General features: G+C 43.3%; 1 protein-coding gene across 1 annotated transcript; it reads left to right on the forward strand.

Annotated features, from left to right (window-relative positions):
• OIT3 (oncoprotein induced transcript 3) lies at positions 1-27,163 on the forward strand. The gene is made up of 9 exons (XM_075130911.1): positions 1-76; positions 3,822-4,196; positions 6,403-6,513; positions 9,549-9,671; positions 11,978-12,100; positions 18,136-18,296; positions 19,811-20,226; positions 24,380-24,479; positions 26,170-27,163. The coding sequence occupies exons 1-9, from the start codon at positions 13-15 to the stop codon at positions 26,350-26,352; spliced, it is 1,656 nt and encodes a 551-aa protein (XP_074987012.1). The 5' UTR covers positions 1-12; the 3' UTR covers positions 26,353-27,163.
• The last annotated feature ends 429 nt before the right edge of the window (positions 27,164-27,592 follow it).

The raw sequence follows: 27,592 nt of genomic DNA on the forward strand, positions 1-27,592 counted from the left end.
TGGTTGAGTGGGATGTTCCAGTACTTGTTTTTCTCCTTCTGTATCTATGTCCAGTTACAGCCAATATCTTCAGTGGGTGAGTAACCGCAAGTGGCACTGCTTTTAGGAGTATCTGTGTGCATGGTATTTTGGGACTTAGGCTGGGAGGCCTTGTGCTCCTTTTGGATAAAAGAGTGGTAGATTCAGGCATCAGTATTAGAAATATCTTGAGGAGTTTTACAACCTCCTGTTCTACACAGAGAGTCCTTTCTGTCAGAGTGTTTGGACCCTGGCTAAACAGGCAACATCTCCACTTATTTATAGTTAAAAGCTGGGGAAATTTTAATATTCATTAATGGTGGGGACTCTCTTTTGACTAGGGTGGGCAGGTACTGTGCTAGTTGCTCACATGATCGAGCAACACAGCTCAGTTTGGAGAACTACAGCATCCCTGCTGTTCCATTACTACATTTCTCGGAGCAGAAACTGCCACTTACGCAAAACATACAGGATTGAGCTTTATCCAGAATGTCAGACTCATGAACGCTTATTAGATCATGAGCTATGTAATTATATATGTTACAGTGCACAAACAAACACTAGTAGTATCAGTAAGGTTACAAATGGAAATGCTTAAATGAAAGTTAACGTTCTCCTAGCATTAAGTTGGCCATGCTATTTCCAAAAGCACTCAGCAAAGCTAATGGAAGGGGTGTGTGAAGGGGTGGGGGTGGAAATGAAACGTAAAAATGTAGCAGTTTTGAGTTTAAAAATTTGAATGACTTTTTCACATTTTTTGTGAACTTTTTTTTTAATTCCCCCACCAAAAAAAAAAAAAAAGTTTTCCACCAGCGGCAGTGTCCAAAAGAACTGGCATTTAGAACTGCACCTGCTGAGGCAGTAGCTGCAGGATCTTGCCCGTATGTTTGTCTGCAAATAGCTGTATTAGTCTTCAGTGTTCTCAGGGCTAAGGAATATTTTAGTCACTGTTGTCCCCTCCTGCCTGAAACTGCTCACAGTCTGGGTGGGGGGGTGTTGTTTCACTTGAGCTGCTTCATCAGTCTGGAGTTCCCCCCTTCTCTCTCTCCAAGTCCCTGCATTGTTCCATTCTCTAAATCTCGCCTTTAAAACCTTTCTTATCTGTTTAGCTAATGACAAGCTCTCTGTGGCAAGTGTTTTCTTATCCCATCTATGAAAGACATTATATAGAAGCGAATTGCATTGTATATATCTTCAGTGCTGCTAAGTTGGGAAGTGGACAGGGGATTCCTCACTTTGCCACCTTTTTGTTGCTAACACAGAGCTTTTAATCTTGGACAATAACCCATCCTAAACCCAAAACAAGAAAGTCATTGAAACTAAAGCATTAAGGAGAAAGGCCAGGTAAGTGGGAAAGAGGCTATTTCAGTTGTATCTGTTCTGGATACAGGAATAGCCTAGTTCTTCCATGAAATTAGTTCATTCTGCTGGTAAGAGAAGACAGGATTGGGACACCTTAAATATGGTGGGTCCAAGTCTGTCCTTGTTAGGGGGGTAAAATAATCTCTTTGAGAATACTGGCTTTAAAAGGGTGACATCTCTGGGAAAGAGAAATGCATAGTGAGTCTCTTCAGAGATCTGAGATGCCTAATGATGGCTTCCCTCTGCAGTCCTCGTCAGGGCTAAGGAATACACATTGTGTAGCAAGTTTTCTGTTAAATCTGTTCTTCTGCTCATCACTTAAAAACAATGGTACCAAAGCTTCTTTAAAAGTTTTCCTCCATGATCCAAACCTGATCTCCTAGAGCTCCCTCTCATAGCTTTGCAGCCCTCTAATGGCTTCTGCAGCTGGGTTTTTTTTTCTTTTTTTTCTGTTTTACTGAACTCAAAGCCAAATGAGACACATCCGTGGTTGCAGATGGTGTAAGGATGTTTAGTGCGAGATTCCTTTAAGAGTCTCCTTGTATTATAGGAAGGTTCAAGATAGCATTTCAGTGACAGAAACAGGTATTTACAGAGGATACAGTTAAATTAGACAATCTTTAAACCATTCCTCAAAGCACTTATAGTTCCCATTTCAGAGCAAGTGAAGCAATGATAAATACTGTACTGTACAAAGACAGTATCTAGAACATTTTATTTAAAAAAATAGTTAATTTTGAATGGCATCTTTCATATAAACTGCATCACACCATTCTTTAGAACTAAGTTAAATAATAAATAGCAGAGAGAGAAAGTATAGAATATATGAAAGAAGTATATTAAAGAGAGAGAGAGAGAGACCGTGTATTCTACTTGGATGGGATGTGCTTAATCAGAATGACTGGCTTTATTAGTCTAATGCTACTGAAGGTAATGAATTCTCCTTAGTCAGGACAATATTAGCATACATTCTGCTTACAGAGGACAAATCCAGTCATGGTTAGTGGTAGTTAACTAGGTGTTAATATATTGCGAAAATCTAAGTTCCAATCTTTTAGTCTAGAAACAGACTAAATGCAGGAAAGATGAAAATACACTGAATATTTTTGTTCATGTATTTTCAATGGTACGGTATTCTTCCATTTTAGTTATGTTGCGCACGCACACCTCCCACTGAAGTCAGTAGATGCTGGTTCCCAGCATGTCCCAGTTCAGAGCACTGCACTCAGTAGGTTTTGAGGTGACATATGAAGAGAGGTGATAGGAAGGCTGTTTTAGATGGCAGCTGAAGGTGGTCAGACCAACCATAATGAATGTATTGAGTCAGAGGAGGGGGAGTTTTAAAGGGCAGAAGAAATAATGAAAACCAGTTTCTTGGGGTAGACTGGGGCAAGTCCACACTGGTCTTTAAATGCCAGGGACCTGATTTTTTCCACTGCCTCACCCCTTGTGTAGTAATTTACACTAAGCAAAGTGTGTGCAAAAACCCTAGCAAGTCAACATGGTAGCCTTTTGCACCGGTATACAGTACAAGGCTACACAAGGGGGCGGGTGATGGAGAGCTAATCTAAAAACAGCAGTTTGAACTGCCTGAAGAGGGTTTACAGTTATATTGGATTCTAATGACTCTTGTGTAGGTTCTGGGCCAGATCCATAGCCAAGATAACAGGCAGATATTTTCCATTTGTAGAACTGTAACATGAATATGTTCACCACCTATCTATTGCTTGCATTCTAACAGCTACTTCTAGTGATGATTTCTGACTTCTATCCATAGAAAACTAGTACTCGACAAAAAGTGAACTGTGCTATTGTTGAATGCTTTTTATGGATTTTATAAATGCCTCAAAATCCACTTGGAACTCGGTCCTCCTCCTCCTCCTGAAGTCTGGGGGAGAATTAGAATTGACTCCAATGGGTCAGACACTTATGTGGCCCCAGAAAATGGATGAATGCCAAAGAACTGATGCTATACAAGGCATTTCAATTATACTTAAATAATAGATTCATGGGGTGTCTGATCCACTTGATGTTCCCTGCAAGCTTAGTCACCGGTCAGAACTTGAATTTGCGAAAATGTTTTCCACTGGTTCACTTCGTTCTGCTATGCTCCAGGTACCCATTATACAGTAGTTATTCTGCAAGTCATTCTTACTGTCATATAACGTTTTATGTGCTCGAATGCTCCTTTACATTGCTTGTTTTTAAAGGAATTAATTAAGTTGAACTTTCAGAATACTTCATTCCTCTGAGTTTCTGGTAAATGGGACAATCACTTTACCAGTATCATTCTGTCTCCTCTGGGATCTCTGTCCATTAAGAAGATTCTGCTATATCAGGAATGGAAAAATAATTATTTTCTGGTTTCTACAGTTACCTGTCAGTAAACATGGTTTGATTATCACTGGGTTCTCCCTCTTCTCTCTTATCATATGACTCAGCCCTGGACCCTTGCTCTGCCTATATCAGCCTGAATGAGCCTTGGAGGAACACTGATCACCAGATAAATGGTTCCCGTGACCAGCCTACATGCGATAGCCACATTGATGGGGAGTGGTACCGCTTCACTGGCATGGCTGGTGATGCCATGCCTACCTTCTGCATCCCAGAGAACCACTGCGGGACCCATGCCCCCATCTGGCTAAACGGCAGCCACCCTAGGGAGTTGGATGGCATTGTCCAAAGACAAGCCTGTGCGAGTTTCAGTGGGAATTGTTGCCTTTGGAACACCACGATTGATGTTAAGGCATGTCCCGGCGGGTATTATGTCTACCGCTTAACCAAGCCTAGTGTCTGCTTCCATGTGTACTGTGGGCGTAAGTAACCATGAGAGTCTTTTCTTTTCTTTGACAATCTCTTTATTCTTCTCTGAGTGACAACTGTGGTGGGGGTTTCCCCTCTCTGGTAGTTCCTAACTCCCACCCCTTGCCTTGGGGTGGGGAATCCTCCTACGGATACTGGGGAGGCAGGAATGCATCCAGAAATAACTCCAACCCCTTTATCAGAAAACAAACAGTCCAAGTGCCCCTCCAACATTAGTCTCTTAATCATAGTGCTGCAGTGTGGTGCCAGCCCACAGTGGCCACGCAAGACAGGCTGCTCCCTGGGTCTTTCCCCAAGCCCTGACCTCAGACTCTGGCAGGAAATCCTATGGCCTGTGTTATACAGAAGGTGATTGATTAGACCACAGTGGTCCCTTCTGGTCTATAGACTAGATGATCATAGTGGTCTGTTCTGGCCTCAGAATCTGTCAATGGCATTTCCATCCTCCAGCAGAAGGAGAGCTGGCAGCAGAAAGCAGGGGTAGGGCTTCCTGCCAGCTCTCAAGTAAAGGAGGGTTCTGGGGCCAGAGGGCTGGGCCTTTCACACTGTTGATATGTGAAGTGAGGACTCCACAATGACAGTGCTGCAAAACAGTTGAAAAGTGGGGGAGTTCCCTTGTGCCTAGAAATTAGATACCTAAAGAACATAAGAGAGCAAGGAAAGCCCAGGCTATGAAAACAACACCAGCCCAGCTCCTATGACTAGGGCCGTACCAAATTAACGCCATGAAAAACGCGTCATGGACTGTGAAATCTGGTCTCCACCATGAGTTCTAGCCTTTTGTATATTTTTACCCTATACTATACAGATTTCACAGGGGAGACCAGCGTTTCTCAAACTGGGGGTCCCAACCCAAAAGAAGGTTGCAGGGTGTGTTTGCTTGAATTGCAAGGTTATTGTAGGAGGGATGGGGTATTGCCACCCTTACTTCTGAGCTACCTTCAGAGCTGGCTGGAAAGTGGCGGCTGCTGGCCAGGTGCCCAGCTCTGAAGGCAACACCGTCAGCAGCAGCGCAGAAGTCGGGGTGGCAATGGGCAGCCGGAGAGTGGTGGCTGCTGTGCAAGGGCCCAGCTCTGAAGGCAGCAATGGAGAAGTAAGGGTGGCAATGCCATACCAGGGCATCCTGACGTCTGTGCTGCTGCTGGCAGCAGCTCTGCCTTCAGAGCTGGGCTCCCAGCCAACAGCTGCCACTCTCCGGCCGCCCAGCTCTGAAGGCAGCGCTGTCACCAGCAGCAGCACAGAAGTCAGGGTGGCAATACCGTGATACCCCCTACAATAACCTTGCGACACCCACTCCCCACTACCCCATTTTGGATCAGGACCCCTGCAACTACAACACCATGAAATTTCAGATTTAAATATCTGAAATCGTGAAATTTATGATTTTTAAAATCTTATGACCATAAAATTGATCAAAATGGACCATGAATTTGGTAGGGCCCTACCTATGACTTTTGCAGAACTGGGCCAAGGTCTGAATTGACAACAGAATCCAGAAACGTTCATGATTTTGGGTGAGTTCCAGATTCTGTGGGACAATTTCAGCTACTTAATTTATAACTTTAAAAAGTCTCTGTTTTCTCCATGTAATCAAATCCATAAACCTACTAGTTGTTCGGTCATCCACAAAGTCTTCCAGGAAAAACAGGGAGGTATGGTACCTGAATTTTTCATATAAATACCTAAATAAAAAGCAGGAAAAACTCCTTTGGCCTAGAAGATGTCTCTATATCTGTGAGAGACGATGACTGATTTCTTTTCTTCTTGCACAAAAGCTTGTCAGACTGATGCAGCATAAACTGTAGGCTTGTTTATTTTAGAAAAGTTGCAACTGTTTCACTAAATCAGTTTTAAATCTGTCTAGTTAAACTAGTGCCAACCTCTAATGTAGACATACTTAAAATGGTTTAACCCTCACTTAAACCGGTTTAGATTGTGTGTGTATATTACCAAAACTAGATTTGAATAGGTAAATTAAGATAGTCCAAATTAAATGAGTTTTAAACCAGTTTAAATGTCTATACATTAGAAGTTTAAACAGATCAATTCAAAATTGATTTAATTAGACCAGTGCTTTTCTAGGCTGGGCTTGTAATTTATCAGTTTAGCTGAGAACATGAAACTCATAGCACTAATGGTCGAACTCGTTGTCTAGATTCTCAGTATTCTAGATGAACAGTTGCTCTTGTCATTCTGTAGATTTCTATGATATCTGTGATGTGGTGGATTGCCATGGCTCCTGCTTGGATACTGGAGACTGCATGTGTTCCTTGGGGACGACACTGGGACCTGATGGACAGACCTGTCTTGGTAAGGGCAGAAACAGAAGGGCATAGGAAATGTGAGGAGAGACCAGCTAGAGAAAGGGACTAAACAAGTTATTGACGTTTCCTTTCTGTTCCTTTAGTTACTCATCTCCCAGTTAATTGCTTAAAAAAAAGGGTGGGGGGCGGAGGGAGAGATATGTTTGGGACTAATTTTACCCCTTGTTGCTTGTAACAAGTCTACATTGTTTGCAGGTCAATTATCTCACCTTTGGAGTTTTCCACCATTAACTCAGCACCTGAATGACCATTATCCTGGTGTCCCTGAGGCCATGTAGTTACTGAGGGTGAATCTGTGTTCTGTGTGGACCAGCAGTTGGTTTAAAGAAGAGCTAATCAGAGGGCAGCAGCTTTGCTGTCAGTGATGATTTGCTTTGGAAGGTCACTGCTCGTTCATATTCAACAATAGGCTCAGTGTCTGTCATGAGAGGCTTTTCCTTCACGGCTCTGTGAGATTCCTCACTTCTCCAAACAGTTGCATTCACTGTCACAGTGCTATGTGCAAAGATTGGTGATGCTGACAATGTTACTGTCCTTGCAGGGCCCTATCCAGGGCTTGGGACATAGTATCTTCAAATCACCTGTTGGATTTTCTGTCTCTGCAAATGTAGCTTGGAGGCAGAGAGACTGTGCTTGATAATCTGTGATCAATAGGTAAGAGTTCCCAGACCTAGGTGGCATGGGGCTGGTACTTTTTCAGTGGAGGGGCCTCACTCGGGAACTTTCTTCCTCTTCTGGCCCACCAGAATCTGAGTCTGTTGGCCTTCAGGACTAGTGGTGAGATCTGTCTCTGCTCCCGGGCTTTTTCATTATGGTCTGATTATGGTGGAGAAGGGATTAAGCATAATGATGGATGTGAAAGTTGAATGATGACTGAGTCTTTTCCAATATTGTCATTAGTCTGCAAAATATGTGTGGATTTTTATCTTTTTAATATTTCTTGTGTCCATAGACTATGTGGTGTGCACTTTTATCAATTAAAACTTAAACCCGTGATAAATACCTGGTGGTAAAAAATTGATCAAATAGCTGGTGCTCTCTTCTGATCTTCACACTGTCAGACAGAGGTGTTGTTTTTTCTCACTGAATTGAGCATTGGAGAAAGGTGCTGGGCTGACAGCCCTGCAGACTGATTCCCTTTATATGTCCACAGAACAGCAGCGCAAATTTCCTCACATTGCCTCGCCAATATGCTTTCAATCCGAAGCTGTGGGAGATCAGCTCTATACAGGAGAGAACTGCTGGCTTCTTTGCTGACACTGATAATTGTCAGAGTGGGTTTTGCATTGTAAATATCTGTTCACTACTGGACTGAGGCCATCAGGCCATTTCACTGAAGTCACTGAACATTCAGAAGATGGTAATAACTTCATCCCTGCTGACATGGGCTGGAGTTCACCAGTGACCTCAAAGTGAAAGTATGTGTACCCCATTACTAATCCCATGAGCCACTGAGGTCTAGAACTAAACAGCAGCATCTGGGAATTCTGTCTTGCACTGAACTAGACTGACTTATGCAATATACTACAGATGTTATATGTATATATGTTGAATGTTCTGAACTGCTGATCCTGCAGTTCTTTTCAGTTTTCTTAAATTAAATACATTCACCTGCAAACTAAATTATGAGTTTGAGTTAGGATTTAGGCTTCTTGCCATAAACCAACCTATCTTAGTGGGTTAATAATACTATTTACACACTTACTTTTCACCTCTTGGAGACCTTGAGTCAATCCCAGATTGTCATAGCTGAAACTACAGTCCGTCAACCTCATCCCTGAAGTGACACTTGTCTTCATAAAATCCCCATGTTGACTGTCTCTGCTTTGATAAGCAGAACTAGAGTACCAGCAAGACAGTATTAAAGTCTGTGGGCAGAATTTTGTGGAATTACAAGACTAGATTTAAAGTGTCTCTGGCTGAATAACGTTGAAAGTGTACAGCCTTGAGTAGAGCCGTTAAAAGAACTCAGCACAGCCTTTTCCTGCTTTAGGTCTATCTCTAGCCACCCCAATCATCCCTCATTTTCATAAACACTAAATTTCAACCCAAAGCATTAAAAAGAAAGAAAGAAAGAAAGAATTTGGTCAACATGTCTTATCTCTGTGAAAAGTAGTATCTCTGTGCCTCCTAAATTCACTCAACATTTTCCTTAAAGGGTAAAGGATGGGTTGCAGCTTATGCCTTCAGCTAAAAACGTCAAGCTTGTATCACTTGTGGAAGTAGATTATGGCACCAGTTACCAACTGATTGTGTAGGGCATGTGAGGACTAGTATTACCTAAAAGAACTCCTCTCTGTACGGTCTTTTAAAACTACATTTTTCTTATTTTTAGCTTCTGTCACCCAATAAATAATAACTAGCAACCTGTGTAGAGAAAATCCAAGCTTGGCTGATGGATAGCCTTGTCATTTTACCTCGACTTAGAAAAATTGTCACTCTTGTGGCCTGCTGCCAGCAATCACTCCCCTTGCCCGCCCCCTCCCCCCCGCCCCCTTTAATGTGTTCATTGCATGCAGGCAAAGAGTAAATCAAGTTTAAAGAACCAGGATTCCCTATAAACAGTGAGCCTTTCCGCTCAAAAGGGAAGAGAAACTACAGGCTTCAGGGGTAGTTCTAAAATGGGAAAAATTAGGAGGAATTCCTGGGGCTCAGCCAAGGGATTCAAAGGCAACCTTTACTTTTCCATCCCCTCTCAAATAGTTAACCCATACCCTCTGGGGAAGTTGCGTACTGTCATCCTCCCCATGAAACAGTTTGTTTGCATGTCACTGTCTGTGACCTGTTTTTCTTTTATATTCAGCCTTGTTCCTAAGGCAGACTCAGAGTAGCAGAGGTGTTCACTGCAGTCAGTGGCAATGACCCCTGTTATGTGTTAAGGGTATTGATTCTTAGACCTAGCTCGTGTGAGTTGGCCAGAAAATAAAGTCCAATTTCTTACCAGCAGCCATGTGCTTCAGACCCATTTTACAGGCTGTGTGTTGCAAAATTATGTATTATTTCAGTATTTGCTTCCTGCAGATGAGAATGAATGTGAACAGGATAATGGAGGTTGCAGTGAGTTTTGCGTGAATCTGAAGAACTCCTATCGCTGCGAATGTGGAATAGGGCGCACGCTGGGAAAGGATGGTAAAACCTGTGAAGGTGAGTTAAAAGGCAAAAGGATGAAGGTACCAGCATGGAATTACAGCTCTGAATAGCACCTTCTACAGTCATACTCCCATAAAGTTACATCAATCATTACATTATTTTCCTGCATAAATATTATCCCACAGTACTTGGTCAGTCATGGCATTTTTCAGCTGGTGTGAAATTCACTTGTGTTACTGTGGTACTTGCCAGTAATTTTACTCCTGAAACACTTAGAAGAGAGTGGTGAAGAGGCTCCTTCCCACTCTTCCAGTATTGTTTCCAATAAAAACATACATTTGTATTTTTGAACCAGTTTTTTATTTGTTGCTAGCCGACATAAGTGGCTTTTATCTTCATAAAGAGAAAAAAGGGAGGATGGAGATAACCTTGAAACACGACCTAAGTGCAAATCATGTAGTGATGGGACCTTACCAGCACAGCTGTCAGCTGCTCTGTGCATGACCCCTCTCACCATCACCCCATACAGTGATGAAGGAATGGAAACAAAATGATGAGGCATGGGACAGGGCAATAGGGACCCATGTGTAGGGGATAAGCAGGATTTTGTATTGCCATAATCTGGCAAAAGATGATCTACGGATGGAATTGGTAGGTGGGAAAGATCAGTTAGTCCCAGTTATGGTTGAGAGTTGTGGGGGTTTTTTTTTGTTTGTTTGGTTTTTTTACTCTGCTGAAGCTCCCCCTACAATCCTAAACTTCACTCACAGTTCTAGAGAGTAGCTATACATGTGCTGAAACAACTGGCAGAGAAATAGATAGATACAAATATGTTGTCATTGTGATTCAGAATTAACACCCTGTTGAGATGTATGAGGAATAGTTCAAATCTCTCTTAGAGGTACTGGCTAATTTGTGCCCTCAGTTCACCCATTAAACTGCATTAAAATCAGTGGGGTTGTACAGCTGTAAGTGAGGTAAACCCTCATCAGGAACACTTTTTGTTTGCAAACACACATGTTCTAAACTATTTTTGTGTGAATGCTTTAGTTCTGTAGACCCACCAAACAAATACTAGTAAAATGCACTACTTAGTATAGGTTCAGGAGGACCCTTCTTTCCTAAAAAGCTAAAAAAAATCCAATACAATGCAAGTTTTACACCTTTTAAACCTTTGCATCCGATGAAGTGAGCTGTAGCACACGAAAGCTTATGCTCAAATAAATTGGTTAGTCTCTAAGGTGCCACAAGTACTCCTTTTCTTTTTACGTTTTAAATTGTAATTGGATCACATTTTTAGTCAGCAAACAAGGGAAAATTCATAAACTTTTACTAGTGCCCTGTTAAACTCAGAGAGTAATAGCAAACGTGTGAAATCTGACAAACTGGAGTGACTGCTAACATTGCAAATGCTTTTTCGATTTGGTTTCCACAAAATTTTCTTGAAGTAAAATCTCACCCAGTTATTACCCCCAAAGCTCTAATCTAGTCAAAATGCTCTTCATACAGCCAGAAATATACTCAAGTAAGATGCATAACAGACATTTAGTGTTTCTTTCTGTAGGATAAGTATAAAATTAAAGAATTAAAGTGAGCTCAAGGTTGATTAAGGAAATATATGTGTGTTGTAAAGAAAGGCCCTGACTAGCAAGTAGAGGGGAAGGCCTTGAAAATAGTAAGTGGTAAGGCCAGAAGGAATAAAGTAGGGAGGATGTCTGGTTCAAAGAATAACTAATAAGATAAGGGGAAGTTTCTAAAAAGAAGCCCTCTAACCAGTAGGGGTGACTGCAGATGGTTTTAAATCAAAGAGAATCTGTCTTAAAGTGAGCTAACACACCCCTTCCCCAGGCCACACACCAGTTGTCAAGCCTGTATGAACCCAGGTACAATGGGAAAACTGTTGGACATCAAAAAGAAGGGGAGGAATGGCCTTGGGAAGAAAGGAGATTGTAAATCTTATCCGGATTAAGACTGTACATAAGGGTGAATTGTCTCAAACTGTTTTTTAGCTGAAGTCAGTAATTGGCAATGACATCCTTTTTTGTTAAAGGATATAAAAAGTCAGTTCTTAACAGATTCATTGCTAATACCTGCCTGACCATGCTGGAGCCGACCAACATGGGTCTGAGCACCTTTGGGTTTGGCTCATTTATAAGTATCTTGATCAAATGCTTATAAATGTTTTGTTACTGTTTGGATATAGTAAATAGCTTCTTATTTAGGCTTTTTTAAGGCATGTTTAGAGGAACTGCATAAGACTTTGGATTTAAGAAAGGAATTTATGGTTAAATTGGTGTTTAGTGATTTCCAGTGTTAATATTTCAAACATTATTAATAATTCCAAACACTTTCTCTCTTAGAAATTGAAGGTTGCCACAATAACAATGGAGGCTGCAGCCACACCTGTATTGCAGTGGAGGACACATACCAGTGTGAGTGCCCAAGGGGGCTTGTTCTGTCAGAGGACAACCACAGCTGCCAAGGTAGGTGCAATAAAGATCACTTGCTAGAGAGCCAGTACTGTGTGGCCAGCCGAGGGCAATGTAGGTAAAGTAGGGAAGCATCCTTAGATCTTTAATCCATTGGAGCTAACGTGCATCTTGAAGGGGACACTCCTAGGCTTTTGCTCATAATGCCTCTGCTCACCCACCCTCGCCAGCTGGGGAACGTGTTGTGTAGTCAAGCATCTAGCATGAAAGTAGGTTAGGGGTTTAACAGGGTAAATGGTGCCTCTTCTGAGATTACTATTTTACAATGGTGCCAATTAGTGTCAGATGTCAAGGGCATTTTGAGAAGGAATTCAGCATTTTAAAGAACAAACAGCCTTACTTTATTAAATTCAGTCAAACATATGGTCACATACGTAGTTTATGGAGTAAAGCAGGTATTTAACAGAACCTTTTTATAACTGCAGAAATAAAAGCTTTTATTGCATCTAATCAAGTTTATGGTGATGTAATGAACTGTGGAAGACTTGCACAGAAACCTGAAGCAGTTTGTCGGTATCATAGCAATAGTTCTACATGTAGCCATCCCTTTCAGCGTAATTCATGGTGTCGTATCATCTGCAATTTTTTAAAAAGAGAGTTGAGCCAAAGAAATGTTTATATTTTTTAAAGTAATTTTCCCCTCCCATTTATTGTATTCCTGCTACAGTTTGAAACTGAAATGCTTTTTTCCTCCTGGACATGCACAAACCCTATGTACAAGTAGGAACATTGTGAATCATAATTTATCATTTATTTGTATTGTGGTAGCCCTTAGGAGACCCAATTATGGACCCCATTGCACTAGGTGCTGTACAAAAAAATGGCCCTTGCCCCCAAAGACAGACAGCCTCAGGGAGCACAAGGAAACCATGAGACAATATTGATCAGCATGATAGGCAGTAGTCCTGGGCTAGGTTCCTTGTAAGCCGGGCGGCCACGCAGCAGCCTATTTAGCGCTACGCAGGCACTCAGAGAACCCACCCGGGGACCTGCTGTAGCTGGGGGAGGGGTGCCCCTCCACCAGCCGCAACCTATCCCGACCCCAAGCTGGCCAGGAGAGGCAGCTCCAGGTCAGGGCTGGGTTCAAGCCAGGGGAGGGACACCCCGGCAGGTCCAGGCCCTGGCAGAGTTGGGGTTGGGCCGCCCCTCCCCCAGCCCCAACCTAGCCCAGCACACAACTGGCCAGGGGAGGAGCGGCCCGTACCTGCCATGGCCGGAGCGTGCCTCTCCCAACCCCAACTCTGCCACAGCCCAGACCTGCCAAGGCCGGGGCACCCCTCCCCTGGCCCAATTCTGGTGGGGCTCCCCTCTTCTAGCCCAAATTCTGCCATGGCCTGGACCCGCTGGGATGCCCCTCCCCTGGCCTGGACCTGACAGGGCTGGGGGAGGAGTGCCTATCCTGCAGTTCCAGCCCCGGAGCTGCCTCTCCCCGCCCCAGCCCAGGTAGGGCTGTGGGGAGAGAGAGCTGGGGGAGTCCTTTCTCCCTGCCATAGCCCCGGAGCATCCTCCTGCACCCCAAACATCCCTGCCCCCACCCCAGAGCCTGCACCCCAATCCGAGCCCTCACCCCCTGAACCCAACTCTCTGCCCCACTCCAGAGCCTCCACCCCAACTCTCTGCCGCACCCTGAGCCTCTCATCCCTGGCCCCACCCCAACCCTCTGCCCCAGCCTTGAGCCCTGTCATAACCATACAGCTAAGGGTAGCCTAGAATTCCTCCTTACCTGTAAGGGGTTAAGAAGCTCAAATAACCTGGTTGGCACCTGACCAAAAGGACCAATGGGGAAAGAAGATACTTTCAAATCTTGGGCAGGGGGAAGGCTTTGTTTTTGTGTGTTCTCTTGGGAAGCAAAGATGCATCAGGTCAGAAAACTCCTTCTCCTATAAACCATCCTAAAAGTCTGTCATATTACAAAAGTTGTAAGTAAAAGCCAGGCAAGGCGTGTTAGATTATCTTTTGTTTTGCTTGTGAATTTTTCCTTTGCTGGAGGGAGGTTTATTCCTGTTTTTTGTAACTTTGAAACTAAGCCTAGAGGGAGTTCTGCTGTGTTTTTGAATCTTTTGTTACCCTGTAAAGTTATTTTCCATCCTGATTTTACAGAGGTGATTTTTACCTTTTTTTTTTTAAATAAAATCCTTCTTTTAAGAATCTGACTGATTTCTCTATTGTCCTAAGACCCAAGGGTTTGGGTCTGTGATCACTTTGTAACCAATTGGTTAGGATATTATTCTCAAGCCTCCCCAGGAAAGGGGGTGTAAGGGCTTGGGGGGGATATTCTGGGGGAATAGGAACTCCAAGTGGTCCTTTCCCTGATTCTTTGTTAAATCACTTGGTGATGGCAGCATACCCTCCAAGGGCAAAGAATTTGTGCCTTGAGGAAGTTTTAACCTAAGCTGGTAGAAATAAGCTTTCATGCGGGTCCCCACATCTGTACCCTGGAGTTCAGAGTGGGGGGGAACCCTGACATGGTGGCAGAGGTGGGCCCTCATCCCCTGAACCCAACCCTCTGCCCCAGCCTTGAGCCCTTACTCCCCGGCCCCATCCCAGAGCCCTCACACCCCTGCACCCCAATCCTCTGCCCCAGCCCTGAGCCCCCTCCCACACTCCAAACCCCTCTATTCCACCCCCACCACATGAATTTTGTTATGTGCACCAATATGAAGGTGATGTGTGACATATCACCTCCATATTGGTGCACATAACAAAATTCATTCCGCACATGGGTGGGAAAAATTAGAGGGAACATTGGTATTGGAACACAGCGCTGCCAGCATTGTAAGTAGTGTATGGATTAGACCTCACGTAAGCGGAATTGGATGACTCAAGTGCTTAAAACACCAGCAGCTCATCTATGCTAGGGTTCAAGATTTGTTAATGCTGGTGAAATTGAACCAGTACTGTCAATACTGGGACAGCCTTTTAAAAAATTTCTCTAACATAGGCAAGGTTACATTCTTACTTCACTCAGGGGGTGCTCATCAGGAATGAGTTGTTGGCATTGCTTTTTTTTTTTTTTTTTTTTTTTTTAAGTCTTTTTACCAGTGGGTGATGAGTTAATTTGGATCCAAAGCTGATTTATTGATAGTAGTGAAACCTGTTCTAATTTTAAGTGTTCTCCAGATTCATGGATTCCCACATAGTCTAGAATACACAGAAGCCTGCACAGCCGTAGGCCAGAACTCAGGTGGTAAAGATTTTCTTCTCCTCTCTCCTCAGTATTTCAAGGTAACAGCATTAAAAAATAGAGATGTGCCAAAACCAAAACCCTGAACTTTGAAGAAATGCAACCTGGATCCAAACTCTCTTGCTTTGGCCTATCTCAGTTTAAAAGCATTAGGCTTTCTCATTTGTCAAAGGGTTAAGTGAAAGTATTAATAAAAGTCCTAAAGTAAAGCTGAGTTCATCAGTTCTGCAAAGTGTTAGCTTTCTGGCAGACTATGGAAATGGTTTCACGGTGCCCCTGTAGAATCTTGAAAATAACATTTGTCCTTTGTTTTGTCCTGTGCTGCTTGACACACATTGATTATTTCTCACCCTCTTGTCTTTCTAACAGAGCAGGAGCTCTATGACATTTCCTTTTTGTTTAATTCCACTCCCCCCTTAGTGATGACAGTTAGAGAGCACACGGCTCTGGGAACACTGCATGTTTGACACATCACACCAAAAATGATGGATTTTAATAAAACTATTATTCTCTATAATTGCTTGGTGAGTGTTAAAAATATTGCCACTGATACAGCATAAATGTTCACTTGGGGGAAAAGTTACACTTCAGTGATGCTTGTTGTATCCCAGATCCAAGGAGCTTGGCATTAGAGAGGCAAACCTTGTGGAGTGAGAAGTGTTGAATTCTTTTTCTGAGTTGCCTGAGTTTGCCAAATTAATGGATTTGCAAAATGTTTTGTCCTGTAATTTAAAACTAAGTAATTCCAAAATTCTGTATCTTTTCTAGCTAAGTGGGGAAATCTGGGCTATGCATAAGAAGCAGAAAGCCTCCCCCAAAATTGAGTGGGTTCCCTATGTACAGGGTGTGTGTGTGTGTGTGTATATATATAGCATATATTTTTTAATAAAAAATATTTTCTCCCATACACACTTCTTTTTAACAGTCTTTCTCTATCCCGTTTTCACTCTGCTCCATCTCTGCTCATCTTTCACCAGTTTCTCTTTAATAGAATTCAGACTCAGAAATGTTCAAGTTGAATTTTCAAATCCCAGACGTCCAAGTGGCTTGGAATGAAGCAGAATGAGTTTGCTAATCATTACCAAATGTATTGCATTAAATATTGATTCTAATGGTCTTTCTGAACACATCCATTCTGGCTGGACATCTATACAGAACGAATTAAGCCCTCCCAAAGTCTTGTTATATAGCATGTTCTGGGACTTATATACAACTTGAGATAGATACTTCAAGGATGGTTCTGTTTGGGTTGTTACAAAGTCCTTGCCAGTAACATTACAGGGGTCCTCCCAGGACATTACACTGTTAATGATATCATCCAGGCCTGGACTAAATAAGAGTAATTTGAAAAACAATAATTAAGCTCTTCCCACAAAAAACTTCAATCTCTTCAATTCTGTCTTCTGCTGCTGGTCCAGCCAGGATGGAAATTGTTTCAGTTGCTTGGTTCCAGTGTGCCATGTGGAGAATTTGGGGGTAATCATGGATTGGAGCAGTGAGAAAATTTGAGGTGTGGACAGGACATAAAATGAAATGCGGGGAAGAGCAAAACCTCTCCATATTCCACAGTAACTTAAAACACCCTGAAATGAAAAGGGATGAGGAAGATAATGTGATACGATGCTTTGGCTAAAATGCTTAGTGTTAGTCTGGAGAAGAATAGAGTAAAAATCACTTGTATTGAATAGTCATAACTGAACAAAAGGACAAAGACCTCTACTGGATCCCAGCAATGCAGGAGATGCACATTAAATGCAGCTCTCAGACTCCTGGCTACAGATTTGCCCCACAAAGAGGAAAAACTGCTCTTTGGGGCATCTAAAAAGCTGAAATCTGAAATATTCAACTCCCCTGTCTGGGCAGAGATCAAAACAAAGTGTCTGTAGGCCAATAAAAGGCCATTTCAGGAAACACTGGAAATGGGAGTTGTCAGGGTTTCCTCCCCACTCTGAACTCTAGGGTACAGATGTGGGGATCCGTATGAAAAAAACTCTAAGCTTATGTTTACCAGCTTAGGTTAAAACCTTTCCCAAGGCACAAATTTCACCTTGTCTTTGAACAGTATGCTGCCACCAGCAAGTGATTTAGACAAAGAACAGGGAAAGGACCACTTGGAGTTCCTATTTCCCCAAAATATCCCCCCAAACTCTTACACCCCCTTTCCTGGGGAGGCTTGAGAATAAAACAAGATGAGCATAAACCAGCCTTGGATTTTTAAGACCCAAAAAACCCAATCAGATTCTTAAAAAACAGAACTTTATTAGAAGAACAAAAAAAAGATAAGAGAACAACTCTGTAAGATCAGAATGGAAGATAATCTTACAGGCAGTCAGATTCAAAACATTAAGTTACTGAAAGACACAAAAACAGGAATACACATTTCCTCCAGCACAGCGAATTTCACAAACCAAAACAAAGAAAACCTAATGCATTTTCTAGCTAGATTACTTACTAACTTTACAGGAGTTGGAGGGCTTGCATCTTTGATCTGTTCCCGGCAGAGGTATCACACAGACAGACAAAAGCCTTTTCCCCCCACTCCAGATTTGAAAGTATCTTGTCCCCTCATTGGTCATTTTGGGTCAGGTGCCAGCCAGATTACCTGAGCTTCTTAACCCTTTACAGGTAAAAGGACTTTGCCTCTGGCCAGGAGGGATTTTATAGCACTGTATACAGAAAGGTGGTTACCCTTCCATTTATATTTATGACAGGAGTGAAGGGCGGCCTGATCACAAATAGGACATGTGCTCTCCCCTGCATTCCCAGTAATGGTATGCAGAGTCCTTCCCCACCTCACTTGGCAGATTTGCTGTGCTGATCATTATGCTGGGGGGTTTTCTTGCAGTTCCAGTGCTGTGCAAGTCCACCTCCGTCGAGGTGAGCATCCCCAAGGATCTGGTTGGAGGGCTGGATCTTTCTCTCATCAATGCTTCCTGCAAAGGAGTATCCAATGGCACTCATGTCAACATCAACTTCTCTTTGAAGTCCTGTGGCACCGTTGTAGATGTATGTATCCTCATCACCATCAACTGTGTCATCATCATTGTTCTCATTACATGCATAGGGACTGGGGATAGGTGTAGGGTCAGCTAGGGCCCAATCCTGCAGTCCTCATTTACATGAGTAGCTGTACTGAGGTTACTAAGACGATTGATATGGGGAAGTGCTGCAGGACTGGACCCTCAGTAAATGTTAATACCCTTCCAGCTTTGGATGCATCACGTGAGTCATGAACCCAAACTCTTAACTGACTGAGCTGTGTGGTTATCCAGTTCAGCTGCATTTCATAAAGTTTCTTATTGCACAGGTAGAACCTGTCTCGGCCAGTCTGATTTCTAAGCTCCTAGTGGCTGTTTTATGAGATGAATACCAAGCATTTAAGTTCTTTTTGGGAGACAAATGAAGAAAATACTGGCTATGTGCATATCCTCTATGGATACTTGAGTATTCCTACACACTTCCTCTCAACTATTCACTCATCATATCATAGAAGTCCCCCGCAGGGCAGGCCCCATCCCTTTTCCAAGGAGGAATGGATTGAAGGGTACTCCCTCTCTCTGGAGTCCGACTACCCTCTTTCCTTAGCAGTTTCAGCTCAGGAGGAGAGAAACTGGGACAGGAATCGAGCTGCACGTTAGGCTATACTTCAATGATCACAGTAGAGAACATAAGGGAGCAATTTCAGCTCAGAATGATGGGTAGGTGAAAGAGCCATGGAGGGCCCATCTTTCACAATGTCTGGTTTTATTTGTGTGTGCGTATTTTTTGCTTGAAATGGTGGAATTAGCAGGCATTTTCTAGGGATTTTAGCCACAAATTACTGTGTGGCAGCTGCAGTGAGAGCATATTTTCCTGCTACCATGCAAACAACCTCAGCCCAGGCCTGGACGGGCCACCAAACTCTACGCATCAGGATTTGTTCCATTTCCCTTATTGGCTCAGTCCTAGTAATGTACATTTGGAAGTACTGAGGACTGAACTGAGACCACTAAATTCAGTTCAGTTAGGGCCTCTGAGTGGGCTTGACCTTGGTCCTTGAGGGAAAGGCCAGTTTTTATGCTCTGTCACTCCATAGCTGACTCATTTGCAGAAATGCAGTCAGAAGGGAACGCAGGAGGAGTGTCCCCATTACTGGCAATTTCTCAGGAGCCAAAGGGCTACACCTATCGCAGTGTGAATAGTGTAGCCGATTGCATGGCCTTGGCCTCATTTGTCATACAGAGCTCCAGTCCATGGAGACGACATGTCCAAGCATAATGTTTGGATCCAAGTGTCCCACTGCACCCAGATAGTGTCCATGAGCCCTACTAAAGATGAGGGTGACTGTGGTTGTAGCATATAATTTTATTAGCTGCAGTTTGTTAGAGCAGGAATAGCAAGAGAAACCCAATCTCTGGCTTTTGTATCCAAAATCAAACAGATTTTAAAAAATAAAGGTCCTGTTTGATGCCTGATGTTTCCAGTTTCTTCGTGTTGTGATGATCTTCCCCCCCTTCCCACCTCCCTTTGTTGTGCTGCAGGTTGTAAATGATAAAATCATTGCTACCAATCTGGTGACTGGCTTGCCCAAGCAGACACCTGGCAGTAATGGGGACATCATCGTCCGTACCAGCAAGCTGCTGATCCCTGTGACCTGTGAGTTCCCCCGTCAGTACACCATCTCTGAGGGCTACGTCCCCAACCTGAAGAACTCCCCTCTGGAAATCATGAGCCGCAACCGGGGCATCTTCCCCTTTACCCTCGAGATCTTCAAAGACAAAGAGTTTGACGAGCCCTACAGGGATTCTCTCCCCACCCTCAAGCTTCGCGACTCGCTGTATTTTGGGATCGAGCCCGTGGTGCACGTGAGTGGGCTAGAGACACTGGTAGAGAGCTGCTTCGCCACCCCAACCTCAAAAATTGATGAGATCCTGAAGTACTACTTAATTCAAGATGGGCAAGTGTCACAATTTTACTTCCCTTGTCTGTCTGATATTTAACCCCAATACCATTTGCCATCTGGGTCACAGGTACATAGAGGAAACAGAAAACACCATCACTCCTCAACCGACAGGAAAAATCTAGACTACTGGTCAAGGCATGTTCAGAGTAATTGCCATCAGCCATTGCTACCAGTGCAAAACCACCCATGTAGTAAAAAGTCTGGAGGGACCAAAAAGAAGGCAGCATAAGTGACTGTTACATATTGTTGTTGTATATCTGTCTCCGTAACTTGGCCCCTGTAGAAAAGCCATGTGATCCTCTTTGTGTGTCAGCTGGTGACCAAACACTAAAGCTTACTTAACCAATGAGTTGAATCCTACTACGGTGGCTAGATTTGTTCTGTGTGCAGCTAAGCCTGTGGAACCAAATCTCTTTATATTCCATTAGCAGTCATTTTTACCCTATGAGCCAAAAGTTCCACTTCTAGGAGCTTTGCTGAGCTCATTTCACATCTTACACCTGCCATCTAACGGTCTGTCTCTGGCTATCACTAGAGACACAGTGGGCTACAGATCACTTAAATATGGGGGCAATTTTCTGGCAATTGACAGTGGGTCAAGTCCTCAGGGGGATGTTAATAAAAAGCTTAGAGCAGACCTTCGAGGTCTGTAAAGGGACATCTAATAATGATTTTGGTACAAGAGTTTCCAAGTAGGTTTGCTGAGTGTTCTGATGTTTCATAAGATGGTCCCAGCTTTGACAGGATTGTCACATGTCCTGACATCTTTAGAATCATTTTAGTGTTAACATGATGTTGTCATGTTTTGATGCTGTCTCAGGATGTTTGCATTGTGGTGTTGCCAGTCAGAATGGCATTGCAACATCATAATGACATAATGCAAATTTTACAGTATTGTGAAGGTTGTGTGTATGACTCAGGGGAGAGAGTCCAGTAAAAGTAATATCCAAGATGCACACATTCAGCCACTAGTTCAGGGACTCTGCTAATTAGTTAAGTCTCTAATTTAGTGTCTGCCCATCAGCTGGCAAAGATAACAGTGGTTTATACAATATTCCTTCAGCAGCCAGCTTAAGTCATCCACCATGACAGTTAAGGAGGCAAAAGTTTAATGGGCTGCTGTTTTAAAAGTAGCAGGGAGGCTTTGGGTTGGGTATTTTTTTGTTTTGTTTTTGTGTTTTACTTCAATCTCTCTAACTTTAATGAACTATTACTGCAGCAGTGTGTAGGGCTTCTCTCTCAGTAACCAATGGTGAGCTACACCTTGCCACTTGTACACTGTACTTGATGCATCAGTTGCACTTAAGTCATTTATGCACTTGTACTTCTGTGCTTTATGCACCAAATCATAATGGAATAACTTGTTTATCAGATCTCCTCGCAATGACTTTGGGCACTTGTATTCTTGGGGCTCCAAACATCCATTAATCACCAACACTTGAGAACATTACTGAAAATGGTCAGAATTGGAAAAAGGAGGAACATGAACTGAATGGGGAGAAAGGAGAATTGAATGGTGAGGTCTCAAATCCATTACAGCAGCAGATTTGCACTTGACTATGATGGCTCCAGGGGGTTCCTCCTGTAAGCAGTCACTGGCATTTCCTCCTCAGAGGAAGGAGGTACCCCCAACCCCTCTGCTATTTTTATACTCTACAGGACAGCAAAACTTTACAGAAAAGATTTGAGATTCAGTGTGGTGGAACAGACACCATTCTGACTTCACTCTGTATAGTCCTGTCAAGATTACTATTACCTATCAAATGACTCTGCATGGGCACACTACATACTGTTTTAGCTGCTCTTGCAGCAATTGAAAAGTAAAATTCATAGACTATACCAGTGATTAGCCCATGCTAAAAAATGTTTGTTCTTGCTCAAAATAGTACTCAATTCACCATCCCTGAATCTACCCATACACAAAATCCCAAGGATAAAATACAAGCTTTTTAATTTGTTTAGCTAACTAACCACCATCAGGTCTGCAAGGCAACTGTGGCATAGAAATTATTTAATAAAATACTGTATAAGGACATGAAATACTTTTAGGGAGTATCCTTCCCTTACTTATTTTTCACCACCCCAAATCCCCCAGCTGACAAGTGCTGAAGTTTCCGTACTTAGGAGTAGGGTGACTAGACAGCAAGTGTGAAAAATTTGGACAGGGGGTGAGGGGTAATAGGAGCCTATATAAGAAAAAGACCCAAAAATCGGGACTGGACCTATAGAATTGGGACATCTGGTTACCCTACTTTGGAGCCCACTACCTCACTTCTGGAAGGAGTTGCTCAAGATAATGAAAGGGGCTGCCTCCCTTCAGAAGCTGAGTGCACCTAGACTGACTACTGGGGGATTAACTCAGACCCATGGGAACATCTGAATATTGCTTTTTGCAGATGCATATTAATTTACAAATTTCCCCTGGATTCCTATCTTTGTATTAGCCTCGTGGGCAGTTCTAGGAGTTCTAAATTCATATTGTAAACCAGACACTTAGACCATTTGTTGAGAAAGGCCTGAAATAAAACAAGTGATGAACTAAATAACACTGATTTTTACAAATTTTTATTTACCTCTTTTCCTCACCCCGCCCCCTTCAGTCAGACAAACTGATCATTCCAACAGTTATATAGTGTAATGCATGCTATTGTATCCACTTTATGCAGAACCCTACTAGAGTTAGCAACATTCTGCAGGCTGAGGAACCTAACTGGCTGAATATCCCAAAGGTTTTTAAATGAACATTTCTGCGTAAACAGAATTATTTTTTTTCTTTTTCATAAATGAATACACTATACTGTGTAATCATTTCCAACAATTCATCAAATATTTCTACTGCGGCTGTCTGTTAAAAGTAAGGCTATAGTATTTCAAGTTTTGTTCCTCTACCCTCCACCATTTCCATCACAACCTCTTTTATAACAGGCAAAATCCACATTCCTGAGATTAGTTTGCAGAAGGGAACATGCTGTGTTGTAATGCGGTACAACAATAGAGTAGAATTTTTGCCTTTTTAAATTGGCAGGGCATTGTAATAATCGACAAGAACTTTTATTAAATAAAAATTGTCACATGTTTCTTTTTGTTAGTTCTATATCTAGCTCTAAACTGTTATATAGTTCAGCCTCCAAATTTAAGTTCTGTAAAAACAATTAACCATTCTCCTGTAGTGTTCATAGAAATATAGGGCTGGAAGGGACCTCAAGAGATCTTCTAGTCCAGTCAGCCCGCAGTGCTGAGGCAGGACCAAATATACCTAGACTATCCCTGAGCGGTTTTTGTCTAACCTGTTCTTAAAAGACTCCCATGACAGGGGTGGGATTCCACAACCTCCTGGGAAGCCTATTCCAGTACTTAACTATCCTTATAGTTAGAAAGGTTTTCCTAATATCTAATCTCAATCTCCCTCACTGCAGATTCAGTTTATTACTTCTTGTCCTGCCTTCAGTGGGTGTGGAGAACAATTGATCACCATTTTCTTTGTACCAGCTCTTAACATATTTGAATACTGTTATCAGGTCCCCTTTCTGTCTTCCTGTGAACCCTAATACAAACATATTGTCCTAGAGCATGAGAATCTGAATGTGAAATTGGCTAGACATGGAGAAGTTGATCAGTGTAGTTTCACAGGCTAAACTGAAGAAATGCAAAAAGTAAACAAAAGCATAAACAGTGAAAAGTACATGCTTTGGTTTTAATGAGCTAAGAAATTTTAGTAACACCGATAAGGACACTTACTTTTAAAGTAAATGATTTTTATCTTCTCAGTGTCCCTTTAATTATGACATTATATTTTTTAAAATAATTCAGCAAATATCTTCATCTGTACATCTCTATTGATCATTGCAGATTCTGGTGCCCAGAAAGGTGAACTGAGGATAAACTTGATTGCAATTCTCTGGCAAATCTTCCGGTTGTGGGTGTGCGCGGCATTATTAGTTGGGCTCATTCTGCCAGTTGTCTTTGCTGCAGAGCTGGGCTGGAGATGCTATCAGTCACACTTGTTGTTTTTCCTCTTCATTCTTGAATGTTCTGCTGTGGCCAAAGACAATAATATGGATGGTAACTAGGTGACTAAGTATGTTGGGGTACTTTTCCCCCCCACCTCTGTGAAAGCTATTAAAACTTCTCCCTCTGCTTTCTTCAGCTGTGTTTCTGATGACTCCGTGAAACAATACACATCAAAGGATCATCTTGCCAAGCACTTCCAGGTCCCTGTGTTCAAGTTTGTGGGTAAAGACAACAAGGTGAGCTCAAAACAAAACTGCTTCTGAGGCAGACATTGAACCAGCCCGTAACTCGCTTGGGAGACTGTCCATGGGGGAGTGACTAGTGGGAGGGACACAAATGGGGCCCCAGCTAAAGGGGGGCATGTCCCATCTCCCCACGCGACCCCCTCACGTGACTCATCCCAGCCCAGGGGGCCCTGCGCTCTTCCCGTCCCCTCCTGATCCCATGTTTCCTCGTGGGGGGAGACTCTGCTCCAGTCCTCCTGGCATGTGTGGAGCCACGCACTAATGCACTCTCCCAGGCAGCCTCTGGCCACGCTGCCCACCTGGGATGCTGCCTGGTGCGGCACGCAGCGGCTGCTCTCTCCCAGGCAGCCTACAGCCACGCTGCCTGCCTGGCAAGCGGCATGGCCAGAGGCTGCCTGGGAGAGTACAGCCACTGCACACCGCACCAGGCAGTGTGGCCGGAAGAGGAGAGGCTCTGGCCCCGTCTCTTCTCTTCCAGCTCTGGCCCTGCCCCTTCATCTCCTTGGCTGCTCGCCTTGCCCCACCCCGGCATTTTGGGGAGGGTCATGTGACCCTTCCTCCTTCCTGCCCCCCCGGGTCGCCATTGCATGGGGCTGATTCTTTGTGCGCGTAGTATTACAGTAGTAGTAGAGAGTCAGGGATAGGAATTGCCATACCAGAACAGATTGATGGTCTGCCTAATCCAGTATGCTGTTTCCTTTAAGAGCCTAGATCAGGTGCTTTTAGAGGAAAGTGCAGGGTGGGGCAAGTTGTGCAATACCATGGCTCAATTTCTTCCTAACAGCAGAAAGCAATTAGCTTAGGCCTGAAGCATGAAGATTCATAGCTCCTGTAACTGGTGTCCTACCTAGTGTAGTATAACTGCAGATTCTGCTCTATCTTATTCTTGTGTCTACACCTGTTTGAATTTCATTAGGCTGTTCTCAGCAGAATCAGGTTCAAAATTCAACCTTACCTGCATGCACAAAAATGCAGGACGTCCTGCTCACTACTCAGAGGGGACTCTACTGTCATCTGGGGCATAGGGAGCTGCCATTCTATCACTCCATCTTCCTCACTATCTAGAAATGACAGCTGCCACTCACATCCTCCTTCCATGGTCTCCCACAGTCTCCTGTCCCCCTCACTCTACACTGACCTGTTTGCCATATTTCCCTCCCTATCCCCTCACAGCCTCCTACTCCTCCCAGCTCATGCCACATCCCACTGCCCTGTCTCCCTCTGCCTTATGCTCCCCCAACCCGATTCCTCATAATTTCCTGTTCTGTTTCCTAACAAACTCTCCCTTATGCGTATTGCCCCTTCAGTTTCATTCCCAGCACCTCCACATTCTCTTGCCCCTGCCTGCCCCTTACATGGTGACTAAGGGGGCCACCGTCTTCTCTGAGCTCAGTTAGGCTACAGAGTCACTGGAAACAACAAGTAGGGCAGCCATTTTTGCTCGGAGCCCCCTCATTTTCTCCTCTAACAGTTAAAGGGACACGGCAGTGAGGGCGGCCTGTGGCTTCAGTCCCTTTAGTAATGGGAGATGGTGTCCATCTTGGATAAGGACAATATTTTTCAAGTTTGGGATAGAAATGAAATCGCCTACATATTGTGAGAGCTGGCAGCTCTGCTTATGTGAAAGCCAGCCCCCTGGTTCTTCACACTGCCATCTCCCTGCCTTGTCACAATCCTGCAGGAAGTGTTCTTGCACTGCCGCATCCTTGTGTGTGGCGTGCTGGATGAGAGGTCTCGCTGTGCCCAGGGGTGTCGGAGACGAATGCGCAGGTCAGCTGGGATGGAGGAAGAGGAGGAGGAAACCAGTCACATGGCAAACCATATCCTGACAGGTGGCCCCATTAGAATTGACATGGATGAGTAGCACTCTCTCACCATCACAGTGTATTACCCAAGAACCTGCCCTCCCTCCCTCCCTACTGATGTTTTGTCGCATGGGTCTTTGATGATGTGAAAAAAGGTGTTTGGTAAAGCCCTGCATGAGCCTATTATCTTGTTTCATAATAGCCTGACAGTTATTTACTTTTGTGAAGCTATATTAGACTCAAGAGGCAGCCACTCCATATGTAATCTGATCAGCTGTGTAATACAGCTGTGCCTGCATTTCTGTCAATTAAAGGGAGATATTTCAGTCATAGGCCCAAAATGTTACCTGCCTTCATTTTTCTGATCTGTTTGCGAACTTCACAATGTTTAAACACATTTTGAACCAAGTCGCTAATGCTTTGTTTTCCAAGGACAATACAAACAGTGCCAGGGGAGCCCAACACACGTAGCGAACAACTCCTGTGGGAAGGCTGTGTGTGCAGTGAGTAGGTGGAGCGTGTGACATCAAGGTTCTGAAGGGTGGTTATTAAAATACATATAAATATATACCTCAAATATGCAGACTCCCTGAAGCTGTAAAGAACAGTAATATTCAGCTAAAGCTCAGAATTGTTACAGGCAAATGTGCATATTTTAAAAGAATGATTTCATAAAATTAGTTTTATATTTTCCTCTGACAATTACATACATTTTTTTACAATATTTTTCTCTCTATTTAGTGTATCATCTCTTTCTCTCTCTTCCCCCTAATCCTGTCCCACTCCCCCACTAATTTGGTGATATGTGGTGCATTTTTGTAAGTGGTCTGACACCTTAATTGTAAAAAAAATTAAAAATCTCAAAACTAATACGAAGTGTGATGCTGTGATCTTCTGTGACTTGGGTGTTCTAATGCATTAACCGAGAACAGGATAGAGGTGTTAATGAAATGCATAGTAAGAACAATTGATGGAAACACTCTATAGATAGTGTTAAACATAGAGGATCAGGTTCAAAAGCCCCATCAGGCCTGGTGAAATGCTCAGAAAGTTCTTAAAGACATTGTGAGGGTTAAGCACCATCTTGGCGGAGGAAGACTAGCAGGAGAGTCTGCTCCAGTGGACACTGAATATTGGATCCTGATACCTGTCTGAGATTCATTTGGAATGCAACGCACCAGCACAGAGGGAGGAATAATGCCAAAGCCAGCCTGAACTAGTCCATGCGGCTCCATGCAGCCAAAGACTAGTGACTTTGGGTGAAGATATTTCCGAGGTAAGAAGTACAATGCAGAGGCA

Source organism: Caretta caretta, chromosome 7 (genome assembly GCF_965140235.1).
Source record: "Caretta caretta isolate rCarCar2 chromosome 7, rCarCar1.hap1, whole genome shotgun sequence".
Taxonomy (NCBI): domain Eukaryota; kingdom Metazoa; phylum Chordata; order Testudines; family Cheloniidae; genus Caretta; species Caretta caretta.